General features: G+C 43.2%; 1 protein-coding gene across 1 annotated transcript in view; it reads right to left on the bottom strand.

Annotated features, from left to right (window-relative positions):
- The window catches only part of LOC140197645 (E3 ubiquitin-protein ligase RNF166), a 29,522-nt gene extending 21,331 nt beyond the window's left edge, over positions 1-8,191 (bottom strand). Inside the window, exon 1 of the mRNA XM_072257914.1 lies at positions 7,952-8,191. Within this exon, the coding sequence (XP_072114015.1) occupies positions 7,952-8,067 (116 nt within the window). The 5' untranslated portion in view covers positions 8,068-8,191. The remainder of the gene's footprint in view (positions 1-7,951) is intronic.
- Positions 8,192-19,944: the final 11,753 nt, after the last annotated feature.

The following is a 19,944-nucleotide window of genomic DNA, read 5'->3' as shown; positions in this document are numbered from 1 at the left end:
CCTCAGAAAGTGGAAGCATTGGGTGAGCTTTCTTGTCTGTGTAGAATGTGTTCTGGGACAATGAGAGGTTGTGTGTGATGTGCACTCCAAGGAGTTTGAAACTGCTTACAATTCCAACTGCTGTGCTGCTGACATAAAGGAGAGTGTGAGTGGCCTTCTCCTGTGTCAGGAGGCAGTGGCACTGTGACATAGCCAGTAGAGCTGCTACCACATGGCTCCAGTAACACAGGTTCAATCCTGAGCTAGGGTGCTGTCTGTGTGGAGTTTGCACGTTCTCCCCGTGACCGTATGGGTTTCCATCAGCTGCTCCAATTGTTCCCAAATCCCTAAGATGCATGTATTAGTAGTTAACTGTCCACTGTAAATTAAGCCTAGTTGTAGGTGAGGGCAGAATCTGTGGGGGGGTGGGGAGAATTGGGTGGGTGGGAGTTGATGGGCATGTGGGGAGAATAAAATGGGATTAATCTTGGATTACTGTGAATGAGTGGTTGATGCTACTATGGACTAAAAGGCCTGCGTCTGTCCTTTGTGTCTCTAATATAAAGTAATGATATGGAAATATAAAATCCCCAGACCTTTTTTCCCTCTCCTGGTGATTTCATGTTTCATTCATCGCTTACCTGCACCACCCTGACAGGCCTTCTATCATTCCCCAGTCTTCTCCACCCTCTCCCAGATAGCACCACCCACCTCCCAGATAGCTGTGCTATCCTGGTTCCCATCCTCTCTCCTTACACTTACAAAATGCTTTCACTTCAAACTTTTCCTCGGTCCAATAAAAGATTATCAGCCTGAAACAGTCATTCTATTTCTCTCTCCACAGATGCTGCCAGACTTGCTGAGTATTTTTGGCATGTTTCTGTTTTCATTTCTAAAATAATTCAGAATAATACCACCATCTCATTTCCTTTACTTAAAATAACATCTTTTATTCCAAACTACCTTTAACATACTTCTTGGAAACTTTGGCCACTGTTTTGGCAAACTATGGACATGTTATGTCATTAAAGGTTGCAGTTGAGTCCAGTTCTCAGTGATACTTGGTTCGAAGCCACCAGAGTGCGTTCTTGGGAAGCTGTTGATGCCAATGAACCTGGTACTCTGGGATACTTTGCACCCATTTACTGCACTTGTAACAGGCATACACAGGCCAAGGTGCACTGATTTCAACTTTATAATTCCAACAGCAATGTGAATTTTGTAGATATTCACTGGTCAAAGGTACTGTATCACTGCCAATGAAATACTTATTGCCCAACCAGAATTGCCCTCGAGAACCCAGTGGCATTTAATATTTCAGTAATACTTGTGTAATATTATAAATATATAGTTAGATTAAGCATCCTTTGTTTATTTACATAATTCATTAAAAGAAAGGGGAAAAACTAATATCCTGGTTCCTATGAGTTTTGGATTAGTTTCTGGAATTACAAAGCAACAGTGGTGAGGAGGAAGTTTTAAAATGAACCCAAGATGACTACCTACCTGTAGAAGTGTAGCACATTTTTCTCCAGAAGGGGAGGGAGACATTTGAGTTTAATAAAAGGCAGAAAAAGGACAAAATTAACAAGCAGCAAATACAGCCAGAAGTTCATAAACAGTGAGTACCAGGTGATAATCATAAATGCAAAAAAAAAGCAGAAATGGATGGCTACATGGGAAAGATAGATGTGTTCAATTGCACAACAGATAACTGGATGATGTATACTGAACAAATTGAGCCGTATCTTGAAGCAAATTAAATAGCCAATGAAAAACGAATGCAGTGCAGCTGAGTGCAATGGGTAGAAGAGCATATAGTTTGCTTAAAAGTTTAACTGCTCTAACCAAACCAACTGAAATGAACTTTCCTGATATTGTGAAAGTAATGCAGGAACATTTAGAACCGAAACCATTGCTGATTGCGGAATGGTTTAGGATGCATAAGTGGAATCAAATGGAAGGGGTGTCCATTTAAGCTTACATAGCTGAATTGAAGAAATTGTCTAAGCATTGTTAGTTCAGTGATGGGCTTAATAATGCACTGAGAGATCATTTAGCTTGTGGAGTCTTACAAGAAAGCATTCAAAAATGGCTCCTAACTGAAACCACTCGCATATAAAGGTGCAGTTGAAATCATTATATCAATGCAACCAGCAGGCAGAGATGCAATTGACATAGGACTGGGTAATAACAATGTGAAAACTAACAATAGACAAGCAATCTGTCTTACACCGGCATGAATGGCAAATTAATTAAAATGAAATTGGACACTGGCTCATTCGTTTCAGTCATTCCACAAAATGAGTTTGAATGGCATTTCAAAGATATTGAACTGAACCCGCAGATATCCAACTACAAACTTACTGTGGAGAAAAGGTAACTCCTGTGGGAATGCCATTCATAACAGTGAAATGCAACAACCAACAAGCCACATTGGGCTTGTATATGGTAAAAACGAAAGAGCCAGCATTGTAGTGCTGTGATCGGCTGAGACAAGTACAACTTGATTGAAGATCCATCCACCAGTTGCATGCCACATCCCCTGCAATAGAATCAACTGAAAGTGAATTAGGAAAGGTACTGGATGATGCCACAGCAGTGTTCAAGGATGGCATCAGAAAACTCAAACATATCAAGGGTAAAGTATTGTTAAATAGAAATGTCACACCCAAGCTTTACAAAGTCCACCCATTTTCATATATAATCCGTGATAAAGTAGCCAGTGAGTTACATCATATAGAGGCTGAAGGAATTCTTCCACGGTTGAGTGGAGCCCATCGGCAACACCAGTGGTCCCAGTAGCCAAGAAAAATGAGTTTACAGGATCTGTGGTGATTTTAAGGTCACCATCCCAGTACTGAAAGTGGATTAACACCCCCTGTCCAGGATAGAGGACATCTTTGCAAACTTTTCTGGAGGAAAACACTTCAGCAAAGTGGAATTAGTTGAGGCCTTCTTGCAGATAGAGATAGAAGAAGAGTTCAAAGTGTTTCTCAGCACAAACATTCACAGAGGGCTTTGGTGCTATAATAGGCTTATTGTTGGAGTAGCATCTTCACCTACACTCTGGCAGAAGGCTATGGACCAGGTGCTACAAGGCTGCACAGGCATTCAGTGTTACCTGGATGACATCATTGTTACATAACATCCTCTATCCTCATCCTAGGATGATAAGGAACATCTTCAAAATCTGAAGATAATGTTAATGAGATTAGAAGAATATGGGCTCATAGCATGACATGACAAGTGTGAATTCTTTGAATCAAACATCATTGATGCACAAGCGTGTTAGGAATATCCAAGCAGTGGTGGATGCCCCAAGGCCAAAAGACATGCCACAGTTGCAGTCCTTTTAGGGTTTGTCAATTATTAAAGCAGGTTCCAACTGTGCTCCACCCCTTAAATTCATGACTATAGATTGGGAAGAAATGGCAATGGACAAATCAGTGTGAGGTGGTTTCCCAAAAGGCAAAGGATAAGGTGATGTCAGACACTGTACTCACACACTATGATCAACAGCATTCAGTGAAGCTTGACTGTGACACCTTGCATTATGGTATAGGTGCAGTCTTGTCACATGTTCTGAGTGATGGAAGTGAAGTAGCCTTTGCATCAGGTTCCTTTATCTCAGAGAAAAATGATGCACAGATTGAAAGTGAGGTTTTGAGCCTGGTTTGAGTTTTAAAACATTTCAACCAGTACCTGTATGGTACAGAGTTAGCCTTCATTACTGATCATTAACCAGCAGTGTCCATTTTCAACCCACAGAAGGCTGTTTCACTAACGGAAACAGCATGAATGCAGAGACGGACTCTGTTTCTTAGAGGACACAATTGCAAGATCGAATTCAAGAGTACAAATAATCATGGAAATGCCAATGAATTGTCCCATTTACCCTTGGAAAAGGAAATACTCAAAAAATTTACAAGAGAGGGCACTCCTCTTGACATATTCTCCAACGCAAATCGGAAGTCTCCTTAATACGGCAGAGATAATCCAAAGGGAAACAAGAAAAGACCCCACACTCTCTCTGGGCTACATGGCCACCCAAAATGACTGGAATACGCAGCAGAAATTCCAGTTTCCCCATCTTTACCAGTACTGAGATGAACTTACCCTTGACAGGTGTTGCCTTCTGTGGGGATTGAGAGTTGTTGTACCACACAAACTGAGGCCAAAAATGTTAGAGGAGCTCCATGCCAGTCATCTAGGCTGGTGCTCAAAGCTTTGTCTGGTGGCCTGGGATAGATCAGCAGATCAAGCAGCTTGCCATGTATTGTTTGGGATGCGAACACATCCAGAAGATGCCAAGAGCACCACTTCTCCATCCCAGCAAATGGCCTGCATTGCCCTGGCATAGGATTCATGTGTATTTTGCCGGACTATTCATGGGTGCAAATTTTTTGATAGTAGTGGATGCAGCTACAAAATGGCCAGAAGTGTTCCCGATAACCTCCACTACAGCCTCACACACTGATGATCTGTTGAGAAGCCTCTTCACAAGGACTGGAGTTCCAGAACACTCAGTCAGTGACAATGGACCACAGTTTGTTGTCAAATAGTTTCAGTCATTCCAGAAAGTGAATGGAATAAGACTTATTACATCTGCACTGTACCATCCAGCTATAATTAGCTTGGCAGAAAAGTTTGTGCAGAGTCTAAAGAATACACAGTGTGCAATGTCAGCAGAACACACTAGACTGACACTGAATCAGAAGCTCGCAAACTTCCTCTTTGCAGCACACTCCACAATCAACAGCTTCCCAGTGGCCAAACATTCCCATTCCTGTTCTGATGTGTCAGTCTTAGGCCTCCTCTTGTGCCAAGAGGAGGCCACCCTCAGGGTGGGGGAGCTGCACCTAATGTTCCATCTGGGTAGCCTCCAACCTGATGTCATAAATATCAATTTCTCCTTCTGGTAAACTAATTAACCCCTCCCCTTCCTCTTTTCCCCTTTCTGACCGTTTACCTCTTCTCACATGCCTATCTCCTTCCTCCGTGGATCCCTTCCTCCTTCCCTTTCCCCTCTGGTCCACTCTCCTCTCCTATCATATTCCTTCTTCTCCAGACTTTGACCTTTCCCTCTCACCTGGCTTCACCTATCACCTTCCAGCTAACTTCCTTCCCCTCCGTCCACCTTTTTATTCTGGCATCATTCCACTTCCTTCTCAGTCCTGAAGAAGGGTCTCAGCACGAATTGTTGACTGCTTATTCATTTCCATAGACGATGCCTAACCTGCTGAGTTCCTCCAGCATTTTTTTGTGTGTTGCTTTGGATTTCAAGCATCTGCAGATGTTCTTGTGTTCATGATTTACTCACCAGCTATGCTACTCCTGGGTAGTCCCTTGCGCTCATGCTTGGATCTCCTCAAACCCAATCTCCGAAGGAGTATGCAGGACAAACAGCTGAGACAATTGAAAGCTTGTCAAACAAGGAGTTTTGGCGTTTCACTCCTGGACATGGAGTCCTGGTGAGCGACTACAAAGATGGTCAAAAGTGGGTATTCAGAGAGATTAAGGACAGGACTGGACCACTCTCCAGTAGAGATTGCATTTGATGTCATCCGGGGATGACACATTGATCAGTTGAGGAGAGTAGAGTCAATTGTTAGAGAAGAAATGTGTTCGGAGCTGTCAGAACCACTTCCTATGGTCCCAGAGTCAGCTCCTACAACCACCACAGAGGAGGCTGCAATGCCTGAGATTGTTTCACTGCCACAAGCCTCACCTGCCAAGCAGATTGATCCCCTCCGCCTTGTCAGAAAATTTCTTATATAAGAGTAAGAAATCTTCTAGAGTGATTAAATCTTTAGGCCTGAACAGGACAATTTAAAATTTACTATGCTGTGGCTGTCTATATACTGTCGTAGATGTATATATAAGATGACTGAAGAGCGATACCGTATATACTTGAGTGGAGATGCATTCTATATTGAGTTGGAGTTTAGAGCTAAGCAGGGAGGGGTGTTGTGTATTTAATATTTGAGTAATATTGAGCATTCTTTGTTTACATAATTCATTCTGGGTTATGTAAGAAGTACATGAATAGCATGCGTAATTACACCACCACATCATATGTGAGTGCCTCACTAAAAGGTGTAGACCTGTATCCTGGTTGCTGTGTTTTTCCTTTGATCAGTTTATGGAGTTACTACACATAACAGGGAAGGAGGTGCAAACCACCACTGTGAAGCACTGCAGTTCATCTGGTGAAGGTGCTCCCATGGTTGTCGGCCAGGGAGCAGCAGGATTTAGATCCAGCAGCGATAAAGGAACTTGTCCTCTACCATTCCGAGGATCCAGAGTTACAGATCATTCAGAGTTCATTGGTCCCTCAGAACACTAATGAACTCGGGTGGATTATGCAGCAATCTGTAATATAGATATTACTTCTATCATTTATATTCCTCAGACTGATTATATATTTCACTTTTATTCAACAGACTAAATATAAATGTCCCCCCACACACAATTTAAACTCAAGTGAGAACCTGTTCAGTTTTTATTTCCCCAGGGAAAGGGAATCAAAAACTAGACAGCATAGGTTTTGGGTTAGAGGTGCAAGATTTAAAAGGGGCCTAAGTATATGGAATGAGTTCCTAAGAGGAAGTGGTTGAGGCAGGTACACTAACAATATTTAAAAGGCACTTGGACAAGTACATTGATAAGACAAGTATAGGGGGCTATAGGTCAAATGTAAAATGGGACTATCTCAGATGGGCATTTTGGTCAGCAGGGACAAATTGGGCCTGTTTCTTTATGACTCTATGGCTATCTATATCCCTTCCCGATTAGCAACACACCCTTCTACCTCTTTTGTGTCATCAGCAAAACTGGATACCTATCACCCTGTCCCATGCTCCAGGTCATATATATAAATAGAAGATAGCCAATAAAGCCTGCAAATAGCCTCAGTAAAGCAGCCAGCATCATCAAATAACCCACACACTCCTGACATTTTCTCTTCTCCCCTCTCACATAGGCAGAAGATACAAAAACCTGATAGCTTCTAACCCACTGTTATCAAACTCTTGAATGGACCTCTAAGATGGACTATTGATGTCACAAACGACTTCTTCAGGGTCTAAACTTCATCTTTTACCTGCATTGTACCTTTTTCAGTAACATTTACACATTATTCTGCACTGTTATTGTTTCACCCTATTCTTGCTCAGTGCACTGTGTAATGATCTAATCTGTAAGATCAGTATGCAAAACAAGCTTGCTCTTTGCCATTTGTGCAACTTGTTCATTCTTACTGCACCATGGGTGTTATTTCCTTTGACCGGGTTCTATGGTGTTTACTTGTTTCTTTGTTTCCGGGCTGCTTGCGTAAGGACGAACCTCAGAACTGTATTCTGCATACATACTTCGATAATAAATGTACTTTGAAACTGTGAATCTTAATAAACCGATAACAAAACCAAATAATTGAGGGTCAAAATCCAACCCTGGGACACACTACAGTGAATTTTACTTCACTGAAACAAGATACAAAACTCATTAGTGTCAAAGGTTCAACTCCTCTCAGCTCTTCCCGCTTTACGCCTCTGCCGAATCTGAAGGGTAAATTCGGGACGTGCACCAGAGGCAAAAATTCCAGGCTTTAGCTCTCAGTAGAGGAGGTACAGATCCCCTGAATTCCGGGGAACAGAGGAGAACGGGCGATTCGTGGATTTGGGGGTAATATTTATTCCCCAACCAACCGCTGAAACAGCTGATCCTGCCAGTTTTGTTTTGATAGCTCTTCCACCAAATACTACGCCTGACCCCAGCGACAAAAATACTTGGCAGGCTGATGGGACCTTCTGCAGGAGGGAGGGACAGGCGCTTTAGCAAGGGCAGATGAGTTCATTCCCCTTCCCTATTCTCAAACCCCCAGCTACTGAACTTTTTCTCTTACACTGATTTGGATCTCCAAGAGGAGATCTTGGAGAAAGCCAGGGAGAGTTTTGGTGATGTCACTCACACGTGTCCGCACTGGGTCCGCACCGGTCTCTCCAGGACTTGTAAGCACACGGGGCATTCGAATTCCTCTGATCCCTGCGGAGCTGGGCTGTCGCCGTGGTTTTGCCGGCTCGCCATCCAGACGCACTGGCTCGATGACAAGGAAGAAGTAAAGCGAAAGTGGAACGGCGGCAGTCTATTTCAACGCACCCGAGGGGAATCCCATTTATGTTTTTCTTCTGGTAAAGGAGAGTGACGTTGGTCTAACCCTTTCCAACACCCAGTTCTCAGCTCACAGCCAATAGAAGCGTCCAAAGCATCCGTTCTGACCGGACCGCCCTGTTACAATCTAATTCTGATACAATCGGATGGAAGGTTCCGCCTTGATACAAAAGCCACAACTTCTGCGCCCAGATGATAACCGACCTGCTGTTTCCAGCATTTTAGGTGCTTATTTATTGAAAAAGCTGGAGGATCTCAGCGGGTCAGGTCAGTCAGCATCAGTGGGACCGCCAATTTCCTTCCACTAATGCTGCCTGACCCGCTGAGTTTCTCCAGCAGATTGTTCTTTAAGTTTATTGACACAGGCATAAATACGCAGGGTATAAATGCCATGAAAATTAGCTTTATGCAGCAGCAAGCGTAGACCTATATGAACTTAAATTACATAAATTACATGACAAAATAAGTAAAAATAAATGAATATAAATTGAGCCCAAGGTAGAATTCGAGTTTTTCATGCGGGTTTAAGAACTTATTGGCATTGGGGAAGAAACTGTTGTTGGACCTTGAGGTGTGGGTCTTCAGGCTCCTGAAGCAGCAATGAGTCTGAAGCCTTCTATGCCTTGATGATTCAAGTGGTCCCTACAATAGAGTCTTTTAAGAGACTCTTAGATAGGTACATGGAGCTTACAAAAATAGAGGGCTACGCGGTAGGGAAATTCTAGCATGGGTTATATGGTCGGCATAACATTGTGGGCCGAAGGGCTTGTAATGTGCTGTAAATTTCTATGATTCTATGAATGGCAAGTTGATGCTGGAGTGTGGCAACTCTCCGCGAGCTGTTTTCATAACATCTTTTTTAATCATTCCACCTGTCTCAATCTAAATTCGATGAGTTTAAGAATTACTAACAATATTCCTTTGATCTGTTTACAGGTCGAGTGGTTGTAAGAACTCCTGGGGTGACTTAACCAACAGTTGCCTGCACTGCCCATCCTTTGTAACCGCAACGCGTTATTATGCATCCTGTTATTGCTCAGCAATGAACCAATAGCAATGAGATATGACCTGAGTCTTGCTTGTCCTTCTCTCTGCCGCGAAGGCGGAACCAGTAAATCCTGTGAGGCCACGGATTTTGATTCAATCTCCAGAACCGCCGATGTTGTCACCTTCGCTCAATGGCTGGAAAACAATTTGCGATGGGATCTACAAACAATCTGCTGGAGGAAATCAGCGGGTTGAGCAGCATCTGTAGAAGGAAAGGAATCATTCACATTTCAGGCCGAAACCCTGCATTGGGACTGCAATCTCTTGTCTTTACTCGGGATGAGATCTGTAGACCATTACATTGTCCACATATTTACGAGAATTTTTCCTCTCAGCACTGCATGTTAGTTTAAAATTGGGAGCAACAAAAATCATTTTTTAAAATGCTGTGAGAGCATTTATCTTCCTCCAGTTTATCAGGCAGTGTGTCCCAGGTTCCAGGCATCCCTCTGGCTGAGAAAGATCTACCTCAGTTCCCCATTCAGCCACTGAGCGAAGACGGAATGCACCCTGTCCCTCAGCCCGGCAGTCAAGGTCAAAGTTCAATTTATTATCGGATTACATACATGTCACCACATATAACCCTGAGGTTCTTTTTCCACTCAAAGGCAATGGTGTTCCCGTACAAGGGCAAAATGCAGCCAGTCACCATATTTACATTCTCTACCATACATCTATAAAAATTTGTCAATGTTTTGATGACATGCCGAATCTCCACAGACTCCTGAGGACCCGTGCTTTCTTTGCAATTACATTTATATGATGAGTCCAGGACAGGGCATCTGAGATAGTAACGCCCAGGAATTTAAAGTTAGTGACCCTCTCCACTTCTGATTCTCCGATGCTTACTGGATCATGGACCTCTGGTTTCCCTCTCCTGAAGTCCACAATCAGTTCCTTGTTATTGGTGGTATTGAGTGAGAGGTTCTTATATTACACCACTCAGCCAAATTTTCCCCTTGACCGCAGACATCACCACAAACATCGCCACAAACAAGAATGAGTTTTCCAAGCTGGGAGCTTTACCTTGATCAAACAAATGAGATAACCAGGAACATTATCACTGGGAGAAAACAACTGCTGGATATCTGTGTGGGTTACTTATCTTTCTGACATATTTTTTAAAAGAAAATTCAAATGTTTAAACCAGAATGAGAAAACTGGATACAACACAACTTGTTATGGCAACTGCTCTGTCCAAACTGTGACCACAGCACAGTCCATCACAGAAACCAGTTTCCCCTCTGTGGACTCTTTCTATAATCTCTGCCATCAGGCAGAAGATAGAAGGACTTGAAAGCACAGACTCAAAGCCAGTTTCTATACTGCTGTTGAATGGACCTCTTGAAGGTAAAAAGTGAACTCGTGATCTCCCAACTAATCTCCTCATGTCCATGTACTTTATTTGTCTACGTGAACTGCTCCTTTACTCCACAGGTGAAACACTATTGTTGCACTGCAAAACTGCCTTCTGTTTTTCTTGCTACCTCAATGTACTTATGTATGGCATGATCTGTATGGAAGTTTTTCACTGTATCTTGGTACATAGGACAATAATGAACAAATTGGATTATAACAGGGTGGGTCTGGTCAGAGCGTCTGCTTCTCTGAGACTCTGGTCAAAGCTGATATCCAGCCCAGAAATGATCCTTTCAGTACACCCAGGCCATGCCCAAGTTCTGCTTCTGGATTATGCAACACTGGGTAACAACTTCTCCAATGGGATTCGACCACTGAGCATATCTCCCTGCTGGTAACGAAGAGGACAGAAATCAGAATAAAAGGGAAGGTGGAGGAACATAACCTGGCAGGTGATATGTGAGTCCAGGTGAGGGGGAAGGTGAGTAGGTAGGTGGGAGGGGGTTTGAAAGTGAATGATGTAAGAAACTAGGTTATAGAAACATAGAAAACCTACACCACAATACAGGCCCTTCAGCCCATAATGCTATGCTGAACATGTACTTACTTTAGAAATTACCTAGGGTTACCCATGGCCCTCTATTGTTCTAAGCTCCATGTACCTATCCCAGAGTCTCTTAAAAGACCCTATCGTATCCACCTCTACCACCGTCGCCAGCAGCCCATTCCACACACTCACCACTCTCTGTGTAAAAAACTTAACCTGATATCCCCTCTGTACCTCCTTCCTTCCAAGCACTTTAAAACTTCGTCCTCTCAGGTGGATAGGTGGAAGAGGTAAAGGTCCAAAGAAGAAGGAATCTGATAGGAGAGGACAAAGGACCATGGAATAAAGGGAAGGAAGTGGGGAAACAGAAGGAGGTGGTGGGCAGGTCATTAGTTGTGAGGAAATGTGGTCCCCATCCAATACATCATTTTCCATTATCTATAACAGGGTCTCACTACCAGGCATATCTTTTCCTTCCCTTAATTTTCCCCACTCCTCCACCACGTTCTGCAGGGATCACTCTCTTTGTAACTCCCTTGTCCAAGTCCCTCCCACTGATCTCCCCCTCAATCTCCCCCCACTGATCTCCCCCTGCTGATCTCCCCCCCACTGATCTCCCCCCCACAGATCTCCCCCCACCACTTATCCGTGCTAGTGTGCCAAGTGCTACACCTGCCCCTACACTTCCTCCCTTGCCACTATTCAGGGCTCCAAACAGCCAAACAGCCCTTTCAAGTTGGGAGAGCAGCACCTCATACTCCCTCTGGATAGCCTCCAACCTGATGATATGAACATCACTAACCTGGTAATTACTCTCCCCTCCCCTCCTTTTTTATTGCTATTTTTATTGCTAAGTTGATCAGGGCAGACTTCAGTCAACGAACAACACAGTGCTAAATTGAACTGAACTGAACTTAACTGAACATTCCTAGATTGTTTCAAGAACGCTATGGTTTGATGTTTAATATTCTGTGTTATTTGCTCATTTTTGCCATTTGTGTAATTTGTTCTTTTTTTTCGTGCAATGGGTGTTTGATGTTTTCTTTGAACGGGTTCCATGGTGTTTCTTTGTTTCATCTGTGGGAAGACAAATCTCAGGGTTGGATACTGCATACATATCTTGATAATAAATGAACTTTGAAGTGACACTTCATCTGTGAGTCCGTCAGGGTCATCTATTGTATCCAGTGCTACCAGTGCAACCTCTTATACATTGGTGAGACTCGACATAGATTGTGGGGCCACATTTTGAGCACCTTTTGCTCTGTCTGCTGCAGAAGGTGGCCACCCATTTCATTTCAACTTCCCATTCCCATTCTGACATGTCTGTCCATGGCCTCCTCCGCTGCCACGATGAGGTCAAACTCAGGTCGGGGAAGAAGCACCTCATATTCCCTCTGGATAGTCTCCAACCTGATGCCATGAACATCGATTTTTCTAACTTCTGGTAATTACCCTCCTCTCCCCTCTTCTCTCTTTATCCATTCTCCATTCTGGTCGCCATCGCACCCCTTCTCACTTGCCTGTCATGTCGCATCACATCTCTCAGGTTCCCCTCCTGCAACCCGTTCTTCCATGAACAATGTCTTTTTTTCATTTTCGGCCCTTTACCTCTTCCACCTATCCCCTCCAAGTCCCGCCCCTCTACTCACCTTCCCCATCACCTGATCTCATCTATCATCTGTCAGCTTGTACTCCTTTCCCTCCTCTAACCTTCTTATTCTGGCTTCTCTCTCCTTCTTTTTCAGTCCTGATGAAAGGTCTCAGCCTTTCATAGTGCTGCCACACCTGCTGAGCGCCTCAAGCATCTTGTGTGCTTCTCAAATGTTCACCCTGTTGACCTCCCCAAGAACGTAGGTGTTGAATTGCACATTATCAACAATCTATTGGAAATTCCTTTGGGGAATGTTCCAACACTGTTAAGTAAACAATATTTACAAGTGAGAAGCGAACTTAGATCTTTAAATATTCTTATTATTCCCACCGACACACTCTGTTACCTGGTTAATGGTTTGCGTAAGTCATTGACACCACAGGTCCCCAGCTACATCAACCTAGTTCACACAAACACTCAGAAAAACCACTGGATAAACAGCTGATGCCTGATCTATTCAACATTGACAAAAGAGCCACAAGTCCCAAGATCTTAAAACAATGACGTCAGCCAGAGTGGTTAGGAAATTCACCAGAGAGTCTCTAACAATATCTGCAGGAAGCTGCCAAACCTGTCACTGAGCATCATGGACAGATTCCCAGAAGGAACTTTCATTTTACAATGCAACTTCAATGATATTGTATCAGACTGTTTGCAAATCCTGATGGTTTGGTGCTTGGCTCATTGATTCATAGAATTGCACGGGAACAGGCCATTCAGCCCAACTTGACCAGGCCAATCAGTGGGCACCTTTCTGTGTGGGTCTCATCTACCAGCACCAACCCAAACTGGTCTTGCCTGGGGATTTCCCACCTTTAACATCACCAACATGTAGAGCCTCTCCTTTTTATTATGGAGGCGTGCACTAGAATTTCATCTTCCTTTTTCCTCCAACTACAAAGTCTGTTTCCTTTGTGAATACTAATGAAAGGGACATCCTCTTAACACCAAGACGAGGAGGAATTGCTTCAGTCAAGGGACGGTGAGTCTGTGAAATGTGTTCCACAGGCGGTTGTGAAGGTCAAGTCATCGGGTGTAGTTAAGGCAGAGAGTGATCCTGATTAGTAAGAGTCGAGGTGGGGTTCAAGGCTTACGGGGAGAAGGCAGGATAATGGAGGGGGGGTTTGATAAAAATAAAAATCAACCATGATTGAATGGTGGAGCAAACTTGATGGATCAAATGGCTTAATTCTGCTTCAATATCATGTGAAATTTTGGAGAAGTATTCCTTTCATACTAACTAAACCTGTGGCTCCATGTACAGATTGCCTACCTTGTCACTAATGGACTCTACTTCTTCCCTGGTTATTCCCTTGGTCTCGATAGATTTACTGAATGCCTTTCGATTGACCTCCATTCTGAATGCCAATGTTTCCTCTTTGCCTTCTTGCTTTCCTTGTTAATTGCTTCTGTACATTTATTATACTTCTTGATGTCACCCCCCCCCCGCCATCATTAGTTCTCCACATCTATTGTATGCTGCCTTTTTTCATCTTTAGGCAGCCCTCAATATCCCTCAACATTTAGTGTTTCTTACACTTGTACCCTTCGAAGGGAAGAAAAATCATCAAAAATCGGGGAAAAGGCTGAATGATCTGACCAGGTCAGGCAAGCTAAAATATACTAATGACTTAGTTGGAGACAAGGATTTGATTGATCTTAATGGTGTGACAAGCTATTATCTTCCACGGGTTATTGAGGGGCAGTGCTCAGTATTTGATAGGTGTAGTGGATAGGAACAGATGTTCCTGCTGTCAGAGCGGCTGACGTTGCAGAGGCAAAGGTAGGGTTCTGTGCAGAACGAGAGGGAGAGAAAAAACTTCACTGAAAGGATAAACAAAGATAGGTGAAACAGAGGGCGGCATTGGTAACATCGCTGTTAACGTAAAGCTATTATCACGCCAGTGATCTGGGTTCAATTCCACCACTATCTATAAGGAGTTTCTACATTCTTCCTGGGTACTCCCACATTCCAAAGAAGTACAGGTTAGTACGTTAATTGGACATGTGGGTGTAATTGGGAAGCACGGCCTTGTTGTATCTCTAAATAAAGTAAAAAGTTAAATGAAGGAAGGCAACCACTCGAGGTTAACGCATAGCTTCTATTGTGCAGATTGTCCATGCTTCTAATAACTTTCTGATATTTATATTTTCTTAATCCACAGAAGGAGGCTACTTGGATCTTGGAGCAATCCCATCCCACTTGTAGTCATAGAACAATACCGCAGAGATACAACCCCTTCAACACAATCAAGCATGCTGACCATGCTATCCACGAAGCAGCCTTCAGCTCATGTCCCCCAAAAGCCTACTCCTCCACATATCTATCCAAGTACTTCTTCTCTCATACTGTTGTACCTGCCTCAGCCACTTCCTCTGTCAACTTGTTCCATGACTAGCATGAAAAAGTTGCCCCTCAGATTCCTTGTAAACTGCACACAGTTCTCTCTCACTTGGACAACAAAGACACTTATGCCAGAATCCTGTACATTGATTTCAGTTCAGCGTTCAATACCATCATCCCACAGAGACTAGTGGAGAAATTGTCACTGCTTGGCCTTAACACTGCCATGTGTCGCTGGATTCTGGATTTCTTGACAGAGAGACCACAGTCAGTCCGTGTTGGCAGGAACATCTCTGACTCCATCATGCTGAGCACTGGATCCCCACAAGGCTGTGTGCTTAGCCCATTGCTGTTTACACTGCTAACACATGACTGTGCAACCAGATTCAAGGAGAACCTGATCATTAAATTTGCTGATGATACCACAGTGGTGGGGCTCATCAGCAAAAATGATGAAACTATGTTCAGGGAGGAGGTCAAATACCTAGAGAGCTGGTGCAGTGATAACAACTTGATGCTTAATGTCACCAAAACCAAGGAGATGATCATTGATTTCAGACAGTCTCAGCCTGAGCACACACCCCTCAGCATCAGCGGCTCCACAGTGGAGAGAGTAGAAAACATCAAGTTCCTTGGGGTGCAGATCCCGGACAATCTCACCTGGTCCAGGAACACCACTGGGATTGTGAAACTGGCCCAGCAGAGATTGCACTTTCTGACGAAGCTGAAACAAGCATCACTCCCCACTAACATCTTAACTACATTCTACAGAGGCGTGGTTGAGAGTGTGCTGACCTTTTGCATCACAACCTGGTACTCCAGCTGCAGTGCTGTCGACAAAAAAGCCTTGCAGAGGGTGGTTAGGGGAGCAGAGAAGGTTATTGGGGTCTCCCTACCTTCTGTCCAAGACCTCTTTCAGAGTCGATGCCTCCAGAAGACATGGTACATCATTAAAGACCCCTCACACCCTTTCCATGAACTGTTTGTTCTTCTGCCATCAGGCAAACGTTACAGGAGCATCAAAACTAAAACCACAAGGCTACTAAACAGCTTCCTCCCACAGGCAGTCAGACTGCTAAATAGCTGCTCTACCTGACTCTGCTTTGGACACTTTTAACTTGCACTGGACACTTATAACTTGATTTTAACTGACATGTGGCTGTTGTGTTTTACTATTTATTATTATGTTTATTATTTAGTGTTGCGTTTGTTATGTTACGATTGCACTGCTCCTGGGAAACACTGTCTCATTCTGCCCTGCAGAGTGGATGTACGGTTAGAATGACAATAAAGTTTTTTGAATCTTTGAATCTTGAATCTATATCTTGTAAACCCTCTCACCCTAAACCTCTGTCCTCTACTCTTAGACTCTTCTACCTGAGGGAAAAGGCTGTTACCATCTATCTTATCTATGCTTCTGATCATTTTAAACACTTCTATAAGGTCACCCCTTATTCCCCTGAGCTGTAAGGTATAAGGACCTCGCCTGGCCTATTACTCAAGCCTTCTGGTCCTAGAAACATCCTTAGAAATCTCTTCTGCACTCTTTTCAGTTTAACCATGTCTTTCCTATAACAGGGTGGCCAAAACTGTATACAATACTCCAAGGGTGGCCTCACCAATGACTTGTACAACTACAACATAAAGTTCCAACTCCTATTAATGTCCCTCCACTGAATCTCCTCTGCCCACTGACAAGCGGGATAATTTATAGCAGCAAATTAACCCATCTAGCAGTATGTGTTTGGAATGTCCGTTGTAAGTTACACCCAGAATTTAGGTTAGTGGCAAACAGAGTCAAAGTGGAGTTGCTGAGCAAAAGGGAGTGAAGGAGAGGGAGAACTGCACTGATGGGATTGCTCTCCTGAGAGGTGGTATTGACCTGAAGGGCAGAACAACCTTCTTTTGTGTTGTTACACCTGTAAGATTAGGAATATTTATTGTAAAAAACATATAAGGAGTCTACAAAGAGATATGCACATTCTCTCTTCTCTCCTCTCCCATCAGGCAGAAGGTTCAAAAGCCTGAAAGGACAGCTTCTGCCCCACTGTTATAAAACTGTTGAATGATTCCCTCATATGATAAAATAGACTCTTAACCTCACAGTCTACCTCAGTATGGACTCACACCTTATTTTCTGGCTGCACTGCACTTTGTCTGTCACTGTAACACGTTATTCTGCATTCTGCTATCACACACTGTGTAATGACCTGATGTGTTTAGACAGCTGCAAGACAACCTTTTCAGTGTACCGCGGTACACGTGACAATAACTAGCCAATACCAGTTTCAATATGTGACTAGGTGAATGGGTAAATATCTAGCAAATGGAATATACAGGTGGTAATGCACTAATCCAGCATATTTGGGACCTGGTTAGTGCTGGATCACAGAAATTAATCCTTGACCATATTTCTCTGAGCAGGAAAACTGTTCTTTTTAAATACAGACATTCTCAAGATTATGCAAGGATATAGAGAACTGTCACAACCCAGTTTCTGTAAATTGGAAATGCTCTTGGCTGATACTGCACTATTTGGTTAATAGGGGGTAGGTTAATTTGCACTATTTGGTAGGTTAATTAGTTACAGATTAGTACCAATCTTAGTTTATTTAAAATCTTAAATTTAACTAAGAACAGTGAGATCTTGCTGGACAACAGAAAGGGTTTCACCCTGCGATAGAAGAAAATGTGAAGGTGCTTCAATTTTGATGGAGAAAAAATAAAAAAGAAACAGAGGTTATCCTCTAATTGCAACTTATAGGTGATGTTTGGCTGCCTTACTCAGTCCTGCACAAACTCTTGTGATTGCATCTCAGCCTGGAATGGAGCCTCCATTGCACAGGATCACAAAAGTCTGCCGAGGGTTGTAGACTCAGCCTGCTCCATCATGGACACACTCCTCCCACCACTGAGGACATATTCAAGACACGTGCCTCAGAAAAACAGTATCCATCACTAAGGACCCATACTATCCGGAACAAGTCCTCCTCTCGTTACTGTCATCGGAGAGGAAATACCTGAAGGCCTACACTCAATGATTCAAGAACAACCTCATCCCCTCCACCATCAGATTGCTAAATGGACAAGCAACCCAGGATCACAACCTCATTATTCATTTTGTTGTGTACTTTTGATTTAGTTTTGAAATTTATATTTTTTAAGTCCTTGCACTGTACTGCTTCCGCAAAACAAGTTTCACGTTATTTCAATCAACGAAAATAAATTGGAGTCTGATTCTGATATTCTTTTGATTATTACACTCCCTCACTTTCCATGTGATCACATGACAACAGTAACTATTGCAAGTCTGGAAACTCTGCAGATAATTGAGCAAAGTTCAAAGTTCAAAGTAAATTTATTATCAAAGTACATATATGTATTTTTCGAGGGCAATCACAGTAAATACAATAACCATAATAGAATCAATGTAAGACTACACCTACAGAGCATACGACCAGTGTGCAAAAGACAACAAAATGTGCAAATACAAAAAGAAAGAAAAAAGAGATCGTAATAATGATAAAAAAATAGGTAATAATTATCAAGAACATGAGATGTAGAGTCCTTGAAAGTGAGTCCACAGGTTGTGGGAACAGTGATGGGGTAAGTGAAGTTGAGTGAAGTTATCCCCTCTGGTTCAAGATCCTGATGGTTGAGGGCTAATAACTGTTCCTGAACCTGGTGGTGTGAACCCTGAGGCTCTTGTACCTTCTTAGGGCAGCAGTGAGAAAAGAACATGACCTGCGTGATGGGGATCCCTGATGATGGATGCTGCTTTCCTGTGGCAACACTTTGTTTAGATGTACACAATGGAGGGGAGGGCTTTACCCATGACGGACTGGGCCGTATCCACTGCTTTTTGCAGGATTTTCCATTCAAGGGCATAGGCGTTTCCATTCCAGGTTGTGATGCCGCCAGTTAATATACTCTCCACCATATATGTACAGAAGTTAGTCAAAGTTAAAATGTCATGCCAAATCCTGCAAACTCTACAAAGTAGAGGCACTGCCATGCTTCTTCAGAATTGCACTTACACGCCGTTCTCAGGACATTCCTCTGAAATTATAACGCCGAGGAATTTATAATTGAATGTTTAGCCACACAGTCAAAAGCGTAAAGTGAGTAGAGCAAGGTCTAAGCATACAGTTTTGTGGTGCACCTGTGCTGATGGAAATTCTGGAGGAGATGTTGCCGCCAATCTGAATTGACTAGGGTCTGCAGGTGAGGAAATCCAATATCTAATTGCACAAGGAGGTTTTGAGGCCAGTGTCTTGAAGCTTATCGATTAAGTGGGGACAGAATTCAAAGTTCTGAGATGCAACGGGACTTAGGAGTCCTCGTGCAGGATACCCTTAAGGTTAACCTCCAGATTGAGTCGGTGGTGAAGAAGACGAATGCAATGTTGGCAATCATTTCTAGAGGAATAGAGTATAGGAGCAGGGATGTGATGTTGAGGCTCTATAAGGCACTGGTAAGACCTCACTTGGAGTACTGCGTGCAGTTTTGGGCTCCTTATTTAAGAAAGAGTGTGTTGATGTTGGAGAGGGTTCAGAGAAGATTCACTAGAATGATTCCAGGAATGAGAGGGTTAACATATGAGGAATGTTTGACCGCTCTTGGACTGTACTCCTTGGAGTTTAGAAGAATGAGGGGTGATCTCATAGAAACATTTCGAATATTGAAAGGCATGGATAGAGTGATGCGGCAAAGTTGTTTCCCATGGTGGGGGAGTCTAGTATGGGAGGGCGTGACTCTCATACTAGACTTAAGGAGGTGACTTAAGGCACCCATTCAGAACAGAGATGCGAAGAATTTTTTTTAGCCAGAGGGTGGTGAATC

This window comes from Mobula birostris, chromosome 1 (assembly GCF_030028105.1).
Source record: "Mobula birostris isolate sMobBir1 chromosome 1, sMobBir1.hap1, whole genome shotgun sequence".
Taxonomy (NCBI): Eukaryota; Metazoa; Chordata; class Chondrichthyes; order Myliobatiformes; family Myliobatidae; genus Mobula; species Mobula birostris.
The sequence above is the reverse complement of the archived record's forward strand: the minus strand, read 5'-3'. Positions and strand labels throughout refer to the sequence as shown.